We start from the raw sequence: 22,024 nt of genomic DNA, 5'->3' as shown, positions 1-22,024 counted from the left end.
AAGGAAATTGCACACACTTTCACTGGCATGTTTCTATTTCAACAATGTTCTAAAGCAACAAGATTTTATTTCTCTGAAGTGTGAGGAGGTCTGCTTCATGTTTTCACACTGTACCAGCTTTAAATAAGCGTCTCCAAGTTGTGTTTCTCTCATGGAGGTTTGCCACCCTCCTGTTTGTCACATCTCTCAACAGAGTTTAACACACAGAACGGTGGTGAGTTTGACGTCAGGGAACACAGTACCGAGGTGGTCAGTTAATCAGGCAGCTAGCTCCACGGCTAACAGCTGATAACAGTTAGCCTACTTTCACAAATGTAAGGAGGTTTGCTTAATGCTCTCACACTGAACCAGCTTTAAACAAGCATACCAATGTTGTGTTTCTCACATGGAGGTTTATACCATTTAATGACAATGACAATTTATGACAAGTCCCAAATGGACAACTTTACTTGAGGGCAATCAAAATATACATAACACGCTTATAATGGGCTCACGATGGCCAAAGTAAAAACCAACCACATATGACAGTTTAACGTCATGTTAAAACATAAAGCTAAACAGTTTCTTCACGTCTGATAATTTCAAGTTGTCATGACAAAGATATCTCAAACAATGTCAAAAAAATTTACATAATTGAGCAAATGACACTTAATGACTACAGTCATAAGCATTTGTAAAGATTCCGTCATGTTCATGACAGGTGTTATGACCTGGTTATGACAGTCTTACAGACAGTACACCCCACCCCACAGTCTGCACACCCCATCGAATTAAGTATACTGATAGAACCAATATGCCAATGAAACATCCCAACAGACCCCATTTAAAACTGAGCTGATAACTATATGCATCACATGTAGGTTTAATCTGATTTTATGAGACATATGCAGTGCAGATTCACATGAGTATTGCCTTGGCGGCATCTCCTTTATCTTTTGTAGTGACAGACACTGGTTAAATGCTTCTCTGTTTCCATACTAACCAAGTGGTCCAATAACTAAGCATGCAATCTGATGGGCTCACTGCCAGGATTTGTGACGTCCATTCATCATCCATACGACACACACAGTTTGCATGCTTGCAGGCCTTCCTCGAATCTCACATCTCTCCCAGAGACAGGGTGCGTCTAAGAAAAATAGGTTTTACACACATGCGTGTACGCACAATGACGACCCTTCTCTGCAGAGGACAAAGACAGGAGGTGGGAACCTTGGAAAATGCGGTGCAGGAAAATCAAATACAATAACTGTGAGGTGTGAGATGAATGAGGAACAGTGTTGGGAGCGTGCATTGGTGGAAAAGGGGACTGATGTTTTTTTTCTGATTCACAGAATTGGTTACAAACATAATTTCAGATATAATGATTGCATTTGGTAACATATATTCTGACGAAAGATGACACTCAATACAGTCTTGAAGATCAAAAGGTTGCCTTTAAAGAGAATATCCTAAAAGAGAATTCAAATATTTATTTGAAACCTAACATTGTGCAGATATTTCTCTTTTCTACCCTCCTGTGTAATTTTTTTGGCATGCACCTCTTCCACAAGACTTCTGTTTGGATGTGTGCACACTTGGTACCTCTTCTGATTGTGTGGGGACAGCTTTTTATTGCCAGACCATTTCAATTGCGGCTGTGGAGGCAGCATAATAAAGTTTGTTATGGTTAAACCCACAGTGTTCAATAGTCCCTTTGTAGCTTATGAAAAAACAGGGAATCTAGAGCAGGCCTACACTTTTGAATATATAATGAAGGGGCATTATAGGGCTGTAGGAGCTTCACAGTTGCATTTGTGTCATTTCGTTCATAAAGAAAAAATGACAGAACATCTTTCCGTTATTTCCATGTCAACAACAACTAGTATTTAACGTGGGGCTTTCTATTGCAGATCCATGGTGCTGGCTGATGAAACTGAAGGTGTCTGTTTGCCTGTTAATATGACAAGAGTGACACCTAGTGGTCTTACAACAGCATCACTGAGACAGTTCTGTTCATAACCTGCAGGAAAAGTAGGAATCAGCTTGTTATTTCCCTTGGGCTCATATATAAAAAGATGTTGCTACTGTGACTCAGCATACAGATTTACATAGAGTGACTGCACAGACTTACTACATAGAGTCAAGCTCTAAACACACTCAGCTTTACAGACTACCCAAGACAATGAGCACAAATTGTTGTCAAATGGTTTATAATTAGATATATTCCCTCAGCATGAAAAGGGTCTCCTTCGCCACATGAAAGCATTATATCTTGATGCTCCTGACCTGAATGAAAATGGAGCATTAAGGACTGACTGAGAAAACATAGTCTGATAATAATCAAACTGAAATGGCATTTTGTTTCACTTCCTTTGGTCTATTTCAGAGGTCATTCAGAGGTCTAGAGCTGGACTGAGAACACTCTTGTTTTGTGAAATTGATTGTCTCCCTGATTCCTCAAAGCCTGGCTTGGTGGATGACAAGTATTTAACATTTACAATTCATGCTGGACCTTCAGGTTTTATTAATTTAAATCCCTGACGGTGTTCTTTTTCTTAATTTCTACATTCCAAACCCAACAATCAACATGATAACGAAGTCTGCTTATTTTTACTGAATGGATGTCTAATTAGTGAGACGTTTCCATCAAGATAAAGGTCTCTCTGCAAAAACAGCTTAAGACAAAGCACGTAAATGTTCATCAGTTGTGGTTTTAGTGAGCAGCAGGAAGTCTTAGTGCAAATTTAAAACTGACGAGAATATGGTCTTTCACCAACAGCGAAAACTAGTCTTCTTGATGTTTGGTCTTCTTTGGGATAGTGTTAGAAAAACTCACTGGAATCACACAGGAAAGAAATTATTATTATTATTATTTCTTTAATTCGTAAAAAAAAAAAATGTACATAGACATACACATAAAGGAATAGGATAATCCATATTTCTTCATTAAAAAAAACAACAACTTATGGCAAGGGTCAAATGCACTCCTGGGAAAATCATACAGAAAATTTCATCCTGTTGACTTTCTTGTTAACACACACACACTTTTAATTAAATTTGAATTAAATTAAATTGCATAATATGCAACATTTTCTCTCAGAAAAGAAGATGTATATACTTACATTACATAATCCCTGTCAATCATCACTTACGACCTGCTAGAAGTTTGTGGCGGTGTCTGTGTCTGCAGAGACTGCATCCTTATTTCCTCATTATTTGTTGTGCTTTACTGTACCAAACCAAAATGTTGGTAGTCAATGTCCTGAAAGTGAAACTCAACAATCAGCTCATTTTCTAATGTTTTTAGGAAGAGCTCTGACAAATACTGCTGATTCTACCTAAAATCTGATGGTTTTTCTCATGAATTCCTTTTCAAGAACCAGACACAAGACACTTTGTTTTATATGTAATTGCAATCTTTTTTTTTTCCCTTCATAATGATATTAGGTCTTGTCCTTCCTTGTGATCCCTCAGATCACCAAATATTTAAGTTACAGGACAACCATAGAAAATTATGCTGTAAATAAAAACTATTCATTTCTTATAAAGCACTGATTGATTCTTCCTTCCTGTGGGGGTTTCCTGCTTCATGGTCTTGATCAGATCAGATATATTAACCAAGGGGTTTTAGTGAGTATAATGCATCTAAATTGTAGATTTGTTTATAACTTCTTTCATAGTAAACACGATTTGTGTTACCAAAAATCAGTTTGTTCGGGGCGCTCATCGGTTAGAGATACATGTATACTTGAAAATCGCAAAAAACTCCAAGGCACTCTCTTTTAAAACAATTAAAATGCCTTTATTGTCACAGCATGGTCATGCTCGACCTTAAAACAACAGTTGAACAGATCAACTGGAACATAAGGCCCTTTTATAGTGGTCTTCTACTTAGACATGGAGTTGTGGCCTAAAGAGGGACACCCCCCTGACAATAAAGACATTTTATTTTATTTATTTTTAAGGAGTGCCTTGGAGTGTTCTGTGATTTTTGGGTACACATGTAACTCTAGCACAACAAACAATGTCAATTTGAGCCTAGGAGGAGCTCCTACCCATTCTGACATTTTAAGATATGTGTTATATTGCACATAAAAGGACAGACAAAAGGTAGGACAGATCGGAATCAGTTTCAAAACTATAACCAAATTCTTAAAAATGCAAATCCTATCACGTTATGAAGCTGAACGGGAATCTTTTAGAAAGTGTCGGTAATGTCACAGTCAGGCCATATTGAGGTAAAAATGTCTCAGATGCTCACACACCATTCTTAATTGTTAAATGTAATACACATCACTTAATGGTAATATCCTCTAACTCTTTTAGTGCAACTCCCTGCTGTATCTTCAGAAAAATCAAGTTCAGAAGCACAATCACTGCAACAGAAGCTAAGAGATGAATCTGTAGCCTGCATTATTCATTTATGAAACTGACTATCAGTCACTGAGGTATGTTTAGAAAAAAGTAACTTTGAATAAATGGCTAAAGAAAGAACGAACAAAGTGCTGGTGAGGTTTTGGCAGTCCAGGAAGTAGCTCAGCGAAGAAGAGGACTGTTTTCATTGAGACTTTCAGCAGGATCTTCCTCCCCTGAGAAGACGGGCTCAGGCTGTTTTACCTCTTGTGCAACATCCACTCCTATCAGCCCCACGACCCTGAAACATGGAAAAACAGGGATGAGAGAGGCAGAAAAACATGTGAGGTATATATGATATACTGTTTCTAACAATCACTAACTAAACACACTTTATATCCCACAATGACAGTTAATCAAACTTAATTTAATAGTTATTTAACAGTTACCAAACAAGGAAATAATAACTCATTTTGTTCACTAATTATTAGTGATTCTTTATTTTTTATTTTCTCATTATATTGTGTACCCCAAAAAATAAGTTTATAAATTATATATAATATCATAGCTAGAGACAGTTTATTGTTGTACACAATATAAGATTTTATATATTATATTCAGTCTTTGTTAATGATTACCAAAGGATTTGTAAACATTTAAGAAACATTAAATAGAGAGTTACATCACACTTTGGCAACACTTGTTATTGTAATGTAATGGTTAATAATTACTTTGCAAACCATTTATAAACACTATTTGGATAACTATTACAACATTGCAAATGATGATTATAATATGTTATGTATGTTACATATGTTACATTATGTACACAAACTTACTGTATGTAAGTAACCCACTTATTTTAACCCAAAGCTGATCTTTTCTAAACCGACCCATGTACTTTTGTTTCTTAATCCCAAGGAATTTACCATTTATTAATGATGAACATTTGTTGTTACTAACTGGGTAAGAAGGTGCACTTCTGTTCTGTGAACTCTCTATATATAATAAAACTGGTAGTTCCCTGTAATAAGAGGTGCTGAACATACAGAATACAATGTTCTCATAAAGTCCAAAATGTATTTATTAAATGGGACAGAGGTCTTAAAGTGACTGTTAAACTGAGACTGCTGAACCAGTGGCTTTGTTATTTTTATAACTACTCACTACAGTGACTGAAGCAGCAGTGCACGTGACAGTAGTGGATGAGTTTTATGTTTCACGCTACACCTCAGATCAGACTGACTCAGCAGCACTTCTCTGTCAACTCAGTGACACAAAACAAATGTAAGAATGCGGTGCACCAAGTACCTTCTATGGCCTGTCTTCCTACCACAAAATCAATGTTGATGGTGTATTAGTAACAAAATAAAAACGAAAAGACTCTATGCACATGTCAGAGACTCACATTACTATGAAGAAGGAACCTGTTTGGTGAAGAAAGGTGCTGAATGCAGGAATGAGGAACTGGCTCTGAGGGCCAAAATTAAACACAGCATTTCCTTGTTTTCAAGTCAGAACTGGAAAACAGTAACTTAGCAGAAACTACAGGTAGTGTAATGCAACTTTATCCACAGAGTACAGTTCTACACCTGAAGCATAAACTGCTGTGTTTTTATTGGTATATATTCATACTGAAATACTCTCTGAACTCCTTTTCAATGTCATATTCATGAAAAGGTTCTCTCTCAACAGATTAGTTTACACAGCACCAAGACAAACATCAAATTCACAGGCTGCATTTCTATTAACATAGGAAGGTCCATTAATACATGAGTTCTGAAAAAGGGGAATGGTTCCTGCTTGCAACATGTTAGAACATAACTTGTAGAAAAGAGATGGAGAACTGTGATGGATGGACCTATCTCAAGCAAATTTGCTGCTGCTACACACTGATTTTCAGCATACTAAAAAAAAATTTCACAGCAGACATATTTATAGAAAACAGCAGGGTAAACACAGATGTTACCAACGATACTAATGAAGATGCCGTTGTAGCAGAGCTTTTCCAGTGAGCCAACATGCACAATAACAGCACCCTGACTGAACAGATCCTTAATTAGTATCACTGGTAGCACCTGTGTTTACCCTACTATTTCATATCAAAATGACGGCTGTGTAAAGGGTCTATTAAGGTTTAAAACCATGAATTTTCTAACACATTTCTTATTATACCTTCCAAACACATTAGACCTTTTTCACAGCAGTCATTTTGACATTAAATAAAAAGGTAAACACAGGTGTTACCAATGACACTACTTAAAAAATGGAATATAAAATTCATACAATATTTTTATTCGTGTATAATCAACAGAAAATGAGAAATTTTGTGTTTTCTTTACCTTAGAATGAGCCCTTTATATTAGAGGTGGCACTGAGCCGATACTCAGTATCATTATCTGGATCAGATGTTTGGGCCAAGAAAAGTATGAACAGTATGTGTCATGTGAGTTGTGACGACTGAAACCTGCCAGAAGTGATGTCTCGAGGAAGAAAAAGCAAAGCAGGCACGCTTTGGCATCAAAATGCTATTTTCCCAAGCCCTTCTTGAACTTTCTCCCACGTGACGTACGTTTCTGCATGATGACATTGCTATATAAACCCTGTAAAATATGGCCACCTGTCAAAGTTAACTCCACCAGAATAACTGCTAACTGCTAACTGCTAACCCTGATATGTCTGGCTGAACCTGTAGCTTGGAGCACCGTGGGAGTGTTTATGTTTACATCACAGCCCCCAACTGAACTGAGCACACGAACAGCGGAGTGGGAGTTACCATTTGAAAAACACAAAAAAAGAACAAAGACGAACTCAACCTTTAATGTCGTGCTGTCTACATCAGCAGCATGGTGAACTTACCCGAGGGCAAACAAGGGAATGACACAGAGTCCTGCAGACAACAGGAAGATGAAGCCGGGGTACCACGACACCGTTGCAAAATACACACTGCTGAAGACTGCACTCGATATGTTGTTAGTTAAACTCTCCAGGAAGGACAGGCAGGCAAACAGGGCTCCTGCAAACGCAGACACACAGGAGAGAAGAAAAAATAGTTTTAAGAAGCGATAAGGTTGATGAGCAGCAGAGCACGCCTGAAATCAGTTTAGTTCCAAGATTTCCCTTTGCTCTAACAAACAGAAACTTGGAGTGCTTTGCTGTCAAGTGCATCATGAAGTTGCTGGGGTAGGCAACTCTTCCATGGACTCTGACTCTACAAACACAGACATGGTTCTGTGGCTCCTGTGAAGCTCTGAACCAACTCACCCTGCTCAGACTTTGAGATGATCTTTGACATCATGGAGCGCAGAACAGGGAAAGGCATGATAGACAGAAGCATTGGCACTCTCACTGTGGTGAACAAATAACAGAAGAAAGACATTACATTATTCATTATAATGTAGGGACTTTGATAAAATCGCACCAAATTGTAAAATTCCTTCTTCATAATTAAAGTAAATTCATACTTTATGTGACAGATTTATGTCCTCTCATTTCGCTTCATGACAATTCACATAAACAATATAATGTTAATATATCATAATTATATTGTTTTATCAACTTAGAATACAATAATCTAATAAAACAACGCCCTAGTTAAATTTTTACACCTTGGAAAAGTGATAGCAAAACTAGGTTCTATCAATCAGTAACCTGAACAACCAGCCTGTAATGTTTAGTTACGTAATTTTTTTTTATTACTCTTCAGTGTGCCCTTCCTTTGTTTCTGCAGATAAAATGTCTTTTTAATATGATATATCCTGTCTCTTTACACCCATTCATTTTTTAATAAAGCACTTTCAGCTCCATGTAATATGTTGGAAAAGGGCCTCATAAACAGAGATATTAATATTTATTTTATGGACGTGAAGCACATTAGATAGTTATGAAATGGGGCTATCAGGCCATGAATCATTTCACAATGCAAATCTGAATATCTTACTATAATATTGGTGTTGTAAAACTCAATACTGGTCAGGCTTTAGTTCCTGCACACACCTGACCTTGTAAACAACTGAAATAGAAAGACTTTGGTGTTTTTTCACCAAAAATGACATTCAAAACTATTGAACATCATTGATTTATGCAGCCCAGCTGTCCTGGATGTTTTTCTCACCCATGAACATCAGTAAAGTGGTTTTAGTAAACGCCAGCAGGACCATGCCGGACATGACGGACAGGATCCCCATCAGAACAATGAGCAGCTGTGGCACACCGCAGTATGTGAACGCTGACACTCCCAGAAAACTGGTCACGAACACGGTGGTGGACAGCGCTGAGCCATAGCCGATCAAAATCTCCGTCCAGCACAGCGGTTCATTGAGCTCATACAGTGTCATCAAGGAGATCCCACCGACGTAGGCGAAGGAAAAGCTGGTGAAGATGATTATGAGGAGTACCAAGACAGTTTTACATCTCAGGCTGGTCCCTGTGAACATCTGGTAGACCCCATAGATCATCTGTTTCAAAGCTGAGTGCTGAGGAGACCCGTCTGAAATCACTGCATTAGTGTCAGGCTTCTTCACAGTCTCTTCTAGGATGAAGATTGCATAGAACAGGATCAAACACTGGCACAATGCAGAGGTTATGAAAGGCCAGTTAAAGCCTGCAGCTCTCAGAAAGTAGCCTGTCGATATTGCGGCCACCCCAGACAACAGGCCGATCATCATGTCCAGTCCAGCCATGCGCAGCGTCTTCTGACGATCATCCTCACATAAGTCTGCTATGTAGGCGAAACAGCCGCCCAGAAACGTGCCCAATCCACCAAACAGAGAGCTGAGGAGCGAGGAGCCAATGAGGATGTAAATACTGAGCTCAAAGAAGGACACTGTCAGGAAGGCCAAGGTGTAGATCAACGTGCCAATCAAAGGCATGATAATTGTGATCTTGCGTCCTCCCCGGTCACTGTAGGCCACAAGCATGAGAGTGACAACCAGAGAGGGGATCGTGGAGAGGAGGTCTGAGTAAAGGGAGAAGAGAGAGGCCTGCTTCTGTACCTCCTGGAAACACAGAAAAAGAGAGGGTGGTTAAGTTTAACAAATCATGTAAATGACACAAGAAGAAGATTGAAGTGCTTGTGCTAGTGCTAGCTGCTTTCATTCATCATTTATACAGAGCAAAAAGAGCAGAAGACCAAGGACCCTGTGAGTGGTCACCCCACAGGTGACTGGCATGGCTTCCAACAACTACCCGCCAACCTCGACCCACTGGTCCCTACCTGTCAGATAAGAAGCCATCCAGTTTAGTGCTGTGTTGTCTAACTCAGGGCCTTTAACTTAGTTAAATTTGAAAAGTCAAATTCAAGCCCTTTTCAAGAACTTTCAAGGTGCATTTTCAAGCTTTTCCGGCACCTTACAGCTGTGGTAAATCATACATTCATATACACAGAATAAAAATGATTATTTCAGTTCTTCATCACATTAAATCAAATGTTATTGTGCTATAACACAGGGGTTCCCAAACCTTTCCAAAACAACTCATGTAGAATATGAGCTTTTGCCCTCTGGCAGACGATACAGAGTTCCCCGCTGTAAACTTAACCGATTTAAAAATTAATTTGTTCCTACTTCCATTAAGCTTTTGAACAGTGCTGTTTGAGGCTGCAGGGATTGTCCAATAGTTTCATGGTGTTTTTTACCACAGGGTATGTGCAATATGTGTTACGTATTTGTATGTGCAATATCTGTAATGTGCAATGTGGATTATGTGCAATTTATTTATTATGTTGTTTGTTTTATCACACTGTGGAGGCATGTTGTGTGCAGCATTCGAGTCCAAACTATTCTGTCAGGTAGCAATTTATTATTAAAGTAATTAAAATGCAGTTTAAAGCAGTTTAAAGCAGTTATTTAAAATCCAAGCATTTTTTAAACCTTGGAAACACTCATTAACATTAGAGTGTTCACAAGGATGTCTAGCTCCCACAAAAACCCTGCATCTAATGTCATGAAACCAACCCAGAATGAAAGCACTTCAACCTGTGAATTTTGCCAACACTTCATTGTGAGATTTTCTTAGTCAGGGCCAAAAGAAACAAAGCTTTCTACAGTGTAACAGGTGCAGCAGTGGGTATTTTCTGACAGGCTTTTCCAGATCAGTGTTTCTGTTCTCACTTCCTTGTTGCGTTTCATTTCTCTACTATAAATACATGATAAAAATAAAACATTACTAATACTTTCTGCAGAAGAATATTTAATCTAAACCCTTCTTATAATGCAGTATGCCTTTATGCACTGCAGAAGTAAATACTTCACATTAGAAAGTGATTAAGTGCTCTAAAATGTTTATTGATTTAAGAAGATTATCAGTCTTGAGCAAAAGTGTTGCTTCTACAGTATATCAGTCCGTTTCTGTGCAAGTTCATAAAGGTAAACTTAAGTCACAAGTCTTTCTTGCACATGTCATGTTATGGCAAAGAAGCTGAATCAGCTCTTTTTAGCCGAGCTGTGTTGCTCAAGGCATCTGAAATAATTATTGGAAAACTTATGCTGAGTCATGAGAGAAAAGACACAACACAGACACAGATAGCTGCTGAGACCCAGCCTGCAGTTGTGGAAGAATAGACTGCACCTATGCCCAAGAGCATTACTTTTGGTTACTTTAGAAAGCCTGACTTTTTTGTGTCAGTGAGCGATTTATTTTCATGAACACACAGACACCATGAGACAGCAATAATTAAATCTGTGTCACATGCATAATCTAGTAGGCAGAAAACACAAAGAACAGTGTTTTTTTCCTGCCTCTAAAATACTTCTCAAATAACATTCACTGTATTAACATCATTACAGTGCTACTGTTTATCCTGAAAATATACTGGAAAAGTTGACATAAGTACATTCATTCTTAGTATGTTTTAAAAGGAGGGAAATATCAAATACAAGCTGTTCCTAATATTTGTAACTGACTGTACGTTTTGTGTCTTGAGCTAGTAATTCATAACTAACCTCATGGTAACTTGAGTGGTTGCTGCTGTTACTTGCAGCACATCTGGAGGTGTTGTCAGAAATGGGATATGTGGTGTTTGTCAGCTGTTCCCAGAGCCTTCGGTACACATACTGCTGCACAAGAGGATAGATGAGAAAACTGGAGAAAGCGTACAAGGCAACCACAGGCTCCACAAGGAAAAGGCCCGTCATTTTGAGGAGCTGCAATGTTTTCTGAAAAAGAACATGAAGAGAATAAATTTAGTTTAACAAGATATATGTTGTAGTTAATTTATTTTTTTAAATTAAACTTTCTAGTATACTTTCATAATTGCAAATAGAAATACAGTAAGAATTTCATTGTATTCATTGGTAACTTGTTTATTTCCACATATGTCTAAACAGCCTTTGAATCATTTGACTATGACATTGTACAAACAAGATTTAATTGTACTACAGTTTCAAAATTGTAACTTATTCAGAATATTGATCAGCTTCTTAAAAACTATTTTGCTGTTCTAAGTTCTGAAAACTTAATTTCAACATGTAAGTTCAATGTTCAGGGAAAATATGGTATCAGTGTTCCTCTTTAAATAGCAGAAAAATGATTCCAGTCGTAAAACAGGGTCAACTTGAACGTATTTGTTTGGTTGTTCTGGCATTTAGAGGAGCATTTAGTTTCCACAACATTGTCGACACAACATTTTCTGACAGGTAGTGTAATATATGATAATAAGCAGGTCATATACAGTTTGTTTATGTTAAGTATGGTATGCTGTAGGATGAGCTAGGTAAATATTAGACATCACACAATAGAAGACAACGACAGCTTAGCCCTGTTTTCATAAATGATGTTATAAGAACATGCAGTATTGCACCTACCTTTTAAATAGCCGTTTGTATCATGTTTTATCAATTAAGTGACCCCAGCAAAACATTGTGTTTACCAGGTCGTTCAGGCGAAGCTCCTGTTTTATACAGCAGCGTCTGGCAGTATTATGAAACGCCGAGGTCCCGCCCATTCCCTTTTTTTGATTGGACAGCAGTATTTCTAGGCTGCCTTTACTCGACGATCGAACTGTCATTCATGAGTAAACGCGCACGAGAACAGTTTGTGACTTTGTGCAACAGGCTTTTAATGCATATTAACGTTTATTTGAGATACCTATAAGGAACATCGACTGGATTTAGGTCGCATTTTTTTTTTGTTTACGCACAGTGAATGCTTCTGTTTCCCTTGTTGAAAAGCGCACGCTATCACTCGTCTAAGCATTACGGTAACGTAAGGTAGGCGTTGGAGTTTACAAGGGAATCCTTGATTTGAGAATATCTCGCGATATTCATAAGAGTTGTTTCCTCGTTGTGCACGTTCTACATAGTAATTAAATTATATGACGTGAAAATACTGGTGTTAAAATCTGGGTATCTTAAGGGGCAAAAAAACACTTGATTAGTATTAGGAAAAGATTACGATTTGGGTTACAGTGGTCACTCTCGCGAGATCTTTCGCGGGTTTGGGGTTCCCTCGATAAGACCGTAACGTGAGGTAGGCGTGCTGTGCGTTGGAATGTACCATTTTACCAACACACCGGGAAGGATTTTGTTGTGACAGCGGAGTAACAACCCGGCTGGGGGAGACGGTAAGGTGAAATCTGTAGCTCTTCCTATGTGTAATTAAAATCTAACCCACAATTATAAGATCGATCCGAAATGAACATGTTTGCACAGGTTTATATTTTCAACATCACCGAGTCTCTGCAATTTATGGTTTAGTAAATGTGAGCTTATCATCCCGGTGGACGTGCAGGCAGGTAGTACCACCATCAAAATATCCTCAGCTAGCGAATCATAGCCTATTCCTGTGATTAATTTAGCCAACTTAGCTAACGTTAGAAGCTAGCGCTTGGTAGGTGAAAGACAGCAAGCTGTTTTTGCTTTGTCATTTTTTCCTGTCGCGTTCTTCTCTATAATCTTTTCGTTTCATTCTCCAGCGGACAAGACTCTGGCGATGGGGAACGTTAGCTGGCGGGTAGACATTAGCGTTAGCTTCGCCTACTGCAGTTGCACTATAAAGTCGTGACTGTCCGTGTCAGGATGGATGATATTACAGTCCTTCGGCCTTACGTTATCACAGTTCACAGTGCTCCTGCTGCTCACAATCCACAACTACATACGATATTCAGTTTAAAATAAGATTAGTTATCCTGTGTGCGGGCCTTATCTATGTTTGTACTTGTTAGGCTTCTGATTTGATTTCGCAATGAGTTTTTTCGTCATGCAGCATCCCGGAATTAGTCATGTAGTCTAATTGCTTAATGACAAGACAAATTTACCTAATGAAATGGGAAGAACGGATATTGTACGACCTACAGTCAGAGTGGTTTACAATGATCTACTTAATAGTCTTTACGACGTCTTAATATTTGGTTCAATCATAACATTAGCTATATAAAATGTATTTTTCAACTTCATTTAATTTCATTTAATTTTCATTAACAAACCAGTAAAAAAAAAAAAATAACAGTAGTAATTGTGCATGCCAGCATTCAATAGTACAGGTACATGCACAAAAATTGCTGTAAATATATGTAATGTGTCTATGTGACGTGTGTATAGAGGGAATATGAAAGTTTAGAGTTATTCAGGGCAGTAATAATAGAGTAATTAACCTTATTGTATTCATAAAGCTGTGTCAGGGCTCTACCATTTAGCAAAGGCCTTAAAGGATATGTAATTTGTTCTTTCTGATAACGGTGCCAAACTTTTTGGATCCATGTATTGTATGTGTGAGGTTCTGGTTTCAGATATCTACTGTAGTGGTCCTATGCTTAAAGGCTGCTGTATATTTTAGAGGTATTTCTTGGCCCTCCCATCCAAACATTTAGGTATTACTACCAGTTGCGCTATTGCAGATTTTTGTGGAATATTATGTTGAAAAGATATTTGGGGGCATCAAATACCTCTGTCCAGAATACAGCTAGCTTAGAACATAAGACCAAAACATATGGATGTGAGTGGCAGTGTATGTTCTGAATCTCCTCCAACATGAGCTGTGATATATTGGACCGATTTTGGATATTATTTATGGTGTTGTAATAATAGCAACATTTTTGATCTGAACATCATAAAAAGCAAGTGCTGCATGGTCAGATAATGCCTCATCTCTCCATTAATAATAAATTGAGCATCATACTCCATAAAATGATGGTTCTGTCTGTTTGGTAATGTCTCTAATCAGATCTGGTGTCATTCATTCTGGCTTGGTTTCCAGGTCATAACATAGGTTTTTTCATCTTGGAGTAACAATGGCCTTCAGCAAGGGATATCGCATCTACCACAAGCTGGACCCGCCCCCCTACAGTGTCATAGTGGAAACCAGGACCAGGGAAGAATGCCTCATGTTTGAGTCAGGGGCCGTGGCCGTTCTGTGTAAGGCATCATTTTTAATTGCACTGTAATGAGAGATTTCTAAACACTCTTTAAGGCTTGCCTCAGATAGGAATGATTCAAGAGAAATGCACCTATAAGAGACATGATTATGTGCCATGATTAAGTCACAGTTAAGTTATATTTGTTAAGTTAGATATTTGCTTTTAATGATGTTGCTTTTGTTTGTCTCCAGCGGCAGCAGAGAAAGAGGCCATTAAAAACACATACGCCAAGATTGTTGATGCCTATGGAATCCTGGGCGTCCTCCGCCTAAACCTGGGTGAGCTACAGAAACTTTTTCTCCATTCATTGCTCCTGGTTTAGAAATTTCCTGGGTCCAGTTCAGATCATGACCCCCAGGGCCTTGCATCGTTGTGAGGGCCCTCTGGTTTGTAGTCCTGTTGCTGCTTTACTCATAAGCTGCTTTCTCCTGTCCTCTACTTGACCTTGAAGGCTCCTGTTATCACAACAAGGAAAAAGCCATGTAAAAGATTAAAGCTTAGTATTGTAGATGGCTGAGATTTGACTGGCTGGTGATTTCCTATTAAAGCAGTGGCACCAAAGTTGAATTAACTATTTCATGTCCAGCTTCTTAATGCTTAATGTTTAATTGTATATTTGCTTCATGCAGTGCTTCTTATCTATCAATATTCAGCCTCATTTTTTCTTTGCAATCCACTGGGGTTGTACAGTATGATTTAAAAAAGTCAAATTATGATTATTTTGACAAATATGATTGAGCTATGATTTGCAATCACAACCAAAATACATGGGGCACCGATACAACTAAATCATTTTAACTGCAGGATCATGGATACACTTGAATTTATTTATAATGTAAAAACAAAATAGACCAGCCATGTTGGCGTCTGTACCAAACACTAGAGAACAAGATTTGTATGTCGGTGCATCTCTGCAGCACTACAGTACTTACCAGTGCTGCATTATAATGCTGTTTTGTCACACATTTTACTTAATCATAAAAGAGCAGCTCCTGTGATTTGAATGTTGCTCTGGGCAACATTGCGATTTCTGCAATATTTTGACTAATTGTGCAGCCCTACCATCCAACATCTATGATGATTTCCTACTCATGTCCCTTTCTTTTTCACTATATTCCATCTTACTCCTGTAGGTGATTCCATGCTCCACAGTCTGGTGGTGGTGACAGGATGCAGCTCTGTGGGGAAGGTGCAGGACTCTGAGGTTTTCAGGGTCACACAGACAGACTTTATATCCCTGAAGAATGATCCTGGAGATGAGGACCGTATCGCTGAGGTGCGAAAGGTCCTAAACTCAGGTCACTTCTACTTTGCCTGGTCTTCCACTGGAGTCAGCATGGACTTGAGTCTCAATGCACATCGTAGGACCCTAGAAGACACTACAGATAACCGCTTCTTTTGGTGAGAGCATGAAATGATTGCTGTTCCAAGGTTATAAAGAGACTAGTAGGCAGGTGTTTGGCTTTAAAAAAAATCCCTGAAGTAGTAGATATGAGTAACTAAATGTTCTTCAATCTGGACAGTTTTTCTGGTGTAATAGATTCTTCTGAATGTGTGATCAGACTGTGATTTGCAACTAATGTGTGAAAATCAGCGCTCACACTGAATTTGTTTGTGTATTTACCAGGGGTTTTTGTGCAATTTTGTGCATTTTCCTTAATAACCAATAATTGAACATGTTCACAATCAATAATCGATTAATCATTAATATTTAAGATATAAAATGCACATCTTTTTCTCAGTTTAAGTTTTATTTAAACAGTTCTATCATCATCTTATTTTTGTGATTTCATGACAATTTAAACAAAAAGAATAATAAAACAGTAAGGCTCTTACATCAAAAGATTGGTCTTGTCTGCTCAAAACACCTCTGATATCTTAAGAACTGGTACTCAAAGCAAACATTATAGGTTAATAAATTTTTATTGGTGAAATTCTTAACGCCAATAATGATTAATCATTAACAACCCTTTACTGTTGTGTTTGGTGCCATGAATCAACAGGAATCAATCTTTGCACCTGCACCTGAAACACTACGGAGTAAACTGTGATGACTGGTTGTTGAGGCTGATGTGTGGTGGTGTGGAGATCAGGACCATCTATGCAGGGCACAAACAGGCCAAGGCCTGCATCTTCTCCCGTCTCAGCTCAGAGCGGGCCGGCACGAGATTCAACGTCCGAGGAACAAATGACGATGGACAGGTGGCCAACTTTGTGGAGACTGAACAGGTGAGTCATACGTTTGACAGTTTTATTAAATCACTCTTCTTGTTTGAGACATATTGTGATGAAAGCTGGTGATCAAATCCATCAGTTTGATACTGTAGTTTCATCAGTGACTATAAGCTCTGTGCATTGTGGAACTGTTTTCATGTGCAGGGCAAACAAGACACAAAGCAGGAAGCAGCAACAAACATTTTTTCTTTGTTTATATTTTTCTTTATTAGTGCAGCATAACAAAAGACAGGAAGAGTTAACAGAAAGATGCTCTCTGTAACAAGATATTGCATTACAAGCTCTGCGAGTGGTATGTAATGGTATATACCTCCTGTCTCCTAAGTGTGTTGAATGTGTTGTAAATGTTGTGTGGACAGACAAAAACAGATGCTGTACAAATTTAATGTTTGTGTCTTATTTTGACATCCGTATTTACATGCTTGCTTAATTTTGTTAGAGAGCATATCTGTGTTGCCAGATACAGTGTGACTGGTTTGCTGAGACAGAGACGGGTCTTGAAAAAAAGACTAAAAAAAATAAAATTTTAGTGTCAGAATGTTCAAAAGATATGTGACTTATGAAAAATGGGTCCAGTATTTACCCTCAGTGACTACAGGGTGAGAGAATCAATTATAATCTGTGCTCATGTTCACTTTGAATAGACTCAGGACCTGCTGCTGGTCTCTTAGAGGGTGGGGTTGTGGTGAGACCCATGTGACACACATACAGGAAATTACATTAAAATAGGACAGCAAAACAGTTTGACATCCAACAATGTAGTTACAGATAGAATGAGATTGCAGTGCCAGGTAGCATGGAAGTAGGTGTCAGGAGTGTTTTGTGTACAGCAGATTTCAAACTGTGCCGATCCCATTTTAAACCCAGTGTGGCACATTCTGTGGATTTCCTTGTGCTGTATGAGCTGCTTGTTAGTCATTGAGAAGACATTTGTGTAGATTTGGGTCTGGAAGTCAGAATAAGGATCGATGGATAGATCTTGTTGCCAGTTTTCTGATGGTATGGATAGAGATGTATCATATTTAGATATCAGTTTGTATATCTTAGACAAGAGTCTTTTTTTTTTTTTGGATGGGTGATGTTGAGAAAATCTGAAACTAATGGAGAGAGATCAAAAATTGCTCTTTTGCGTTGATCCTTGTCTGAATGGAAGATTTGACTTGCAGAAATTGAAGAAAGTGTTTATTCCCAATGTCATACTTATGGACGAAGTCAGGAAATGAAGCCAGGGTTTTTATTCTTTAAAGATGTGCCTAAGATATGTTATGTCTTTTAAATCCAAGAGGGAATGATGAGGGGTTTTTGCTAAGTAGAAAATCTTATTCCAGATGGGGGTGAAAATTGATGAAAGTGTGCAGTTTGAGATCTTTCCATAAGTTGTCAGAGCTGTTGCTATTGTCCAGGTTTTGAAACAAGGGTGATGTTTGATGGATTGGCTGAAGAATAGTAAGTCTGTAATTTAAATGTTATTGCACAGGGTTTGTTTTATGTCTTTCCACATGTTGTCTAACCAGGATGGGTCCAATAAAATATATAAGTGGAGTTGGTTTGTAGGAAAAAAGTGCAGCACTTTTAGGCCTCCTTGGGATTTGGGCTTTTGTATGATTGCTAATCTTATCCTAAGTGGTTTATTTTTTCCAGTAGAATGAGGAAAAAATTGAATCTAAAGATTTGAACCAGGTACTCATTGGCTGAATAAGGATAAGTGAAAACAGATCATTTCTTTAGGGAAGTGTTGTCATTCGATTATTGTTATTCTGCCCATAAAGGATATTAGTAGGATTGTCCAACATTGCAGGTCATCATTTATTATTTAGAGTAATGAGGTGAGTTTCAGATTAAATTACTGTAGCAGCTTTGGGGAAATATTGATTCCTTAATATGTAATATTAATAGTATGCATTGGAAGAGATGGTGTTTGGGCTGCTGCATCCCAACCATTTGTGCACAAAGGGAGAATAGTTCATTTTGTCCCGCTGATAAAGTAGCTGTAAATTTTGGAGACTGATTCTGTCAGCATGAGAGTTTCTTGTAATGATATATGGTAGCAGTTAAATTGATATGAACAGAGAGGGGGAGAGTGGACATCCTTTTCTAGCACTCCTGTGTAAGAGCATATGTGCGTATGGTTAATGTCTGTGCAAAGGAAATTCAGATATTTTTGTCTAAACACACATGGACACGGTCCCAGTGTTTTAAAGCAGAGAAAACTGCTCATTGTTTTCTTGATTTTGATACCTGATTTTGTTTACTTGGGTATTTTTTTTAATCATTCAAATTTGTCTGGGTGGTTAATGACACATGTTTCTGTGTTCTCAGAACACATACTTATTAATGCTTTATACAGACTAAATAAATAATAGATTGAGTAGTTCAAGTTGTACTGGCCCTTTAATATGTATCATATGCACATTTGTTAGAGTCACATGACTTTATTTAATAGAGTAAACACTGGTTATCCATTGACCAATTGTCCAGCAGTAAACCTGGAGCAGCCTTGTAATGAAACACTATTGCTCCAGCATTTCGTGCTGTCGCTGTAGATGGAAATTGATTAACACTGAAAATTACAGACATATAATCAGTATTAAACCTAGAGGAGAACCAGCAGCAGGATGATATATTGGCACACTGAGTTATTGGTCAAGTGTCAGTTTGAAGTTCCTTATTGTGTAAAGTTCAGCTCAATCAGAATTTTGCTTTTTCTGTTTTTTTTGGTGTTTTTTTGGATTTTTGCTGAGTCATCACTGTGTCTGAGGACACGTATATTTGAAAGGGCACTCTTCAGCTCACTGTTGAAAGTGACTCAACACGCATTTTCCCTTTTTATAGTTCCCGTTTCAGGATGAAAAACACAAAGCTGTAGGCTAGGTTAAACAGAATAACTGAAACCATTACAATTACCGCACACTGTATTGTAGCACAACACCGCCAGTGTTTCTCTCTCTGTCAGAGTCTGAGTAGAAATATATAATTTAAAGCTTCATATGTGTAGTGGTAAACACAGAAGTTTTGTGTTGGATTATATTGCATTGTCAGGTGTTCTGTTTATTTTGGCCAGTCCCTGTAGTGTTGACAGCTTTTGGTCATGCTGATTGAAGATTTTGGCCTCAAAACTATACCGTCAGCACAGCACAGAAAAATGTAGCCTCCCTACATGTGACACACAGCCTGTTGTTCAGATTTCTCCTTTACATTTCCTTTGTGTCATAACAATGCGGCTTCAGACACACAAGCTGGTGTTGTCCAGTACAGTGAAGTCACTTCATTCTCTGCATTATACAGCCAGAGGAATTAAAATTTTTAGTTCCTTATGGCGTTAATGTTTTTGTTCTTTTTCCTATATATATTTTTTTTGTTGTTGTTGTTTTGAGATTAAAAGTTGTTATACTCTCCATTTCATCTTTATATTTAGTTATTTATTTTCCTCTTTAAATGTGTTTTTAATGTAGTGTTTTTACGACACGTATTTTAAAGGGCTGCAACTAATGATTATTTTCATTGTCAATTAATCTGACAATTATTTTTTCCAAAAATTCAGTTAGTTGTTTGGTCTATGGAGTGTTGGAAAGTGGTGAAAAATGTCAATCTGTGTTTCTGAAACCCCAAGATTGTGTCCAGGTTTTGTTTTGTCCACAACCCAAAGATATTCAGTTTACTGTCATTGAGGACTAAAGAAACCACCAATATTGACATTTAAGAAGCTGAAATCAGAGTGTTTGACTTTTAATCTTAAGAAATATAACTCAAACCAAATATCAAACTAGCTGGTGATTAATTTAATAATTGTCAACTAATAATAATAATATGCTAATTGTTGTAGTTCTAGTTTTTTGTCACATTGCAACTGAACTTAACCTTATTTTCCTCTTGTTTTGAACAGGTTATTTTCCTGGATGATAAAGTTTCATCCTTCATACAGATTCGTGGGTCCATTCCTCTTTTCTGGGAACAGCCAGGAATCCAGGTAAAGGAAACTAAACCTTTCCTGTAAAGCCACCCCACAGTCGTGAATATGAGGTTTTCATATATTACGCCACATTATATGAAACTCATAAAACATCCTTCATGTTTGTGACTAAGTCCTGAGCATTTTGTGATTGCTGCAGCTGTAGATAAGGCTCACACAGTCTCAGCTGATTGCACAGTGCAAGTGTAAACACTGAACTCTGATGAAGCCTACGTGGAGCTCTTGCAAAACAAGAAAAAAAGACTTTCATTAAGATATGTTTGGTAATTATGTCAGTTAAGACAGTATAAGGAGGGTGAAAAGTATCTTTACCCTAGTTTTAACACATTTTGTCCATGCTGTGTTCAGAAAAATTCCATTAAGGGTGTTTTGTTGCAACTGAATGAGAATCGGCACCCTAAACAGCTGGATGAGAACCCCCACCTGGTATAACCCTTTTTATTCTTCGGCTCTTGCTGGTGCTGGTGCTTTCATACTGCAGAGAGGGTGTTTTCTGTGCAATGCCAAAAGGCAGGGATGAAAACCAAGGCAAGGTCCCATACTCAATACATGTCAAGGAAATGCTATACTTGAAATCTAAAGCAGGAACTAGCATCACCCATTAAGTGCACACCATAAACAACGTCACTGGGATCCTCCTGCCCTTGCCTTGACACTGCACAGACTGATGGATTGGATTAAGTCAGGCGTGGGGGAGGTTAATGATAGATACAGCGGTTGGTAAAGGGCATTTTTCTGTTTTCCTCAGCTCCCAGACTTCTTTGGTCAGGTGAGAGCCTGGTCTGAAAACATCCCTTAACCACTCCCTTTTCACTTAGTTTGCTGATATTACCTCAGGTATCTGGATAGGTGTTAATTGATAATATGGAAAAAATAACTGTTAAAGAAAGCCAAGAGAAACCAAGACCATATTAGTCACCTATTCAGTCCACAAGGTCTGCGGTTTGGTCAAATCAGAGGGTAGTGGGCTCGGGATTGTTTTCAGACAGAACCGTAGTCCTCCTGCTTTAAAGCACTGTTTTACCCCTTAGTCCCCTCTACTGATCGTGGCTTTGTAGGCTTATTTTCTCCTCCCCGTACTGTCAAATTCATTCCCTGAGCAGGATGGATAGTTTTGATTTTTTTTCCAAGAAGAG

At 38.1% G+C, this 22,024-nt stretch overlaps 2 protein-coding genes across 13 annotated transcripts in view; one reads left to right on the top strand and one right to left on the bottom strand.

The window, feature by feature from the left end:
- Positions 1 to 2,848: 2,848 nt before the first annotated feature.
- LOC146319060 (lysosomal proton-coupled steroid conjugate and bile acid symporter SLC46A3) lies at positions 2,849 to 12,276 on the bottom strand. The gene is made up of 6 exons (XM_084731313.1): positions 12,135 to 12,276; positions 11,274 to 11,486; positions 8,447 to 9,329; positions 7,597 to 7,680; positions 7,192 to 7,348; positions 2,849 to 4,633 (listed from the first exon to the last, which is right to left on the bottom strand). Exons 2-6 carry the CDS (start codon positions 11,463 to 11,465, stop codon positions 4,516 to 4,518), a joined length of 1,434 nt encoding a protein of 477 aa, XP_084587439.1. The 5' UTR covers positions 11,466 to 11,486; positions 12,135 to 12,276; the 3' UTR covers positions 2,849 to 4,515.
- Positions 12,277 to 12,674: 398 nt separating this feature from the next.
- synj1 (synaptojanin 1) overlaps positions 12,675 to 22,024 on the top strand; it is a 34,883-nt gene continuing 25,533 nt past the window's right edge. For 4 of the 12 annotated variants that reach the window (XM_084731309.1, XM_084731303.1, XM_084731307.1 and 1 more), the window contains exons 1-6: positions 12,682 to 12,892; positions 14,524 to 14,681; positions 14,875 to 14,961; positions 15,817 to 16,084; positions 16,687 to 16,912; positions 20,802 to 20,885. In XM_084731309.1, the coding sequence (XP_084587435.1) occupies positions 14,558 to 14,681; positions 14,875 to 14,961; positions 15,817 to 16,084; positions 16,687 to 16,912; positions 20,802 to 20,885 (789 nt within the window). In that variant the 5' untranslated portion in view covers positions 12,682 to 12,892; positions 14,524 to 14,557. Of the gene's footprint in view, positions 12,898 to 14,523; positions 14,682 to 14,874; positions 14,962 to 15,816; positions 16,085 to 16,686; positions 16,913 to 20,801; positions 20,886 to 22,024 lie in introns of all 12 variants that reach the window. The other 8 variants (XM_084731305.1, XM_084731306.1, XM_084731311.1 and 5 more) reach the window with 6 other exon arrangements.

Source organism: Lutjanus erythropterus, chromosome 11 (genome assembly GCF_056507025.1).
Source record: "Lutjanus erythropterus isolate fLutEry1 chromosome 11, fLutEry1.hap2, whole genome shotgun sequence".
NCBI lineage: Eukaryota > Metazoa > Chordata > Actinopteri > Lutjaniformes > Lutjanidae > Lutjanus > Lutjanus erythropterus.
This window is presented reverse-complemented; position numbering and strand designations above follow the sequence as displayed.

Excerpts from the sequence above, each read along its gene's own strand:
- LOC146319060 (XM_084731313.1), bottom strand. The coding sequence starts at position 11,465 with ATGACGGGCCTTTTCCTTGTGGAGCCTGTGGTTGCCTTGTACGCTTTC. Across the intron at positions 7,681-8,446 it reads CACTTTACTGATGTTCATGG|TGAGAGTGCCAATGCTTCTG; the intron begins GTGAGAAAAACA and ends TGTTCACCACAG. Across the intron at positions 7,349-7,596 it reads CATCTCAAAGTCTGAGCAGG|GAGCCCTGTTTGCCTGCCTG; the intron begins GTGAGTTGGTTC and ends CTGCGTTTGCAG.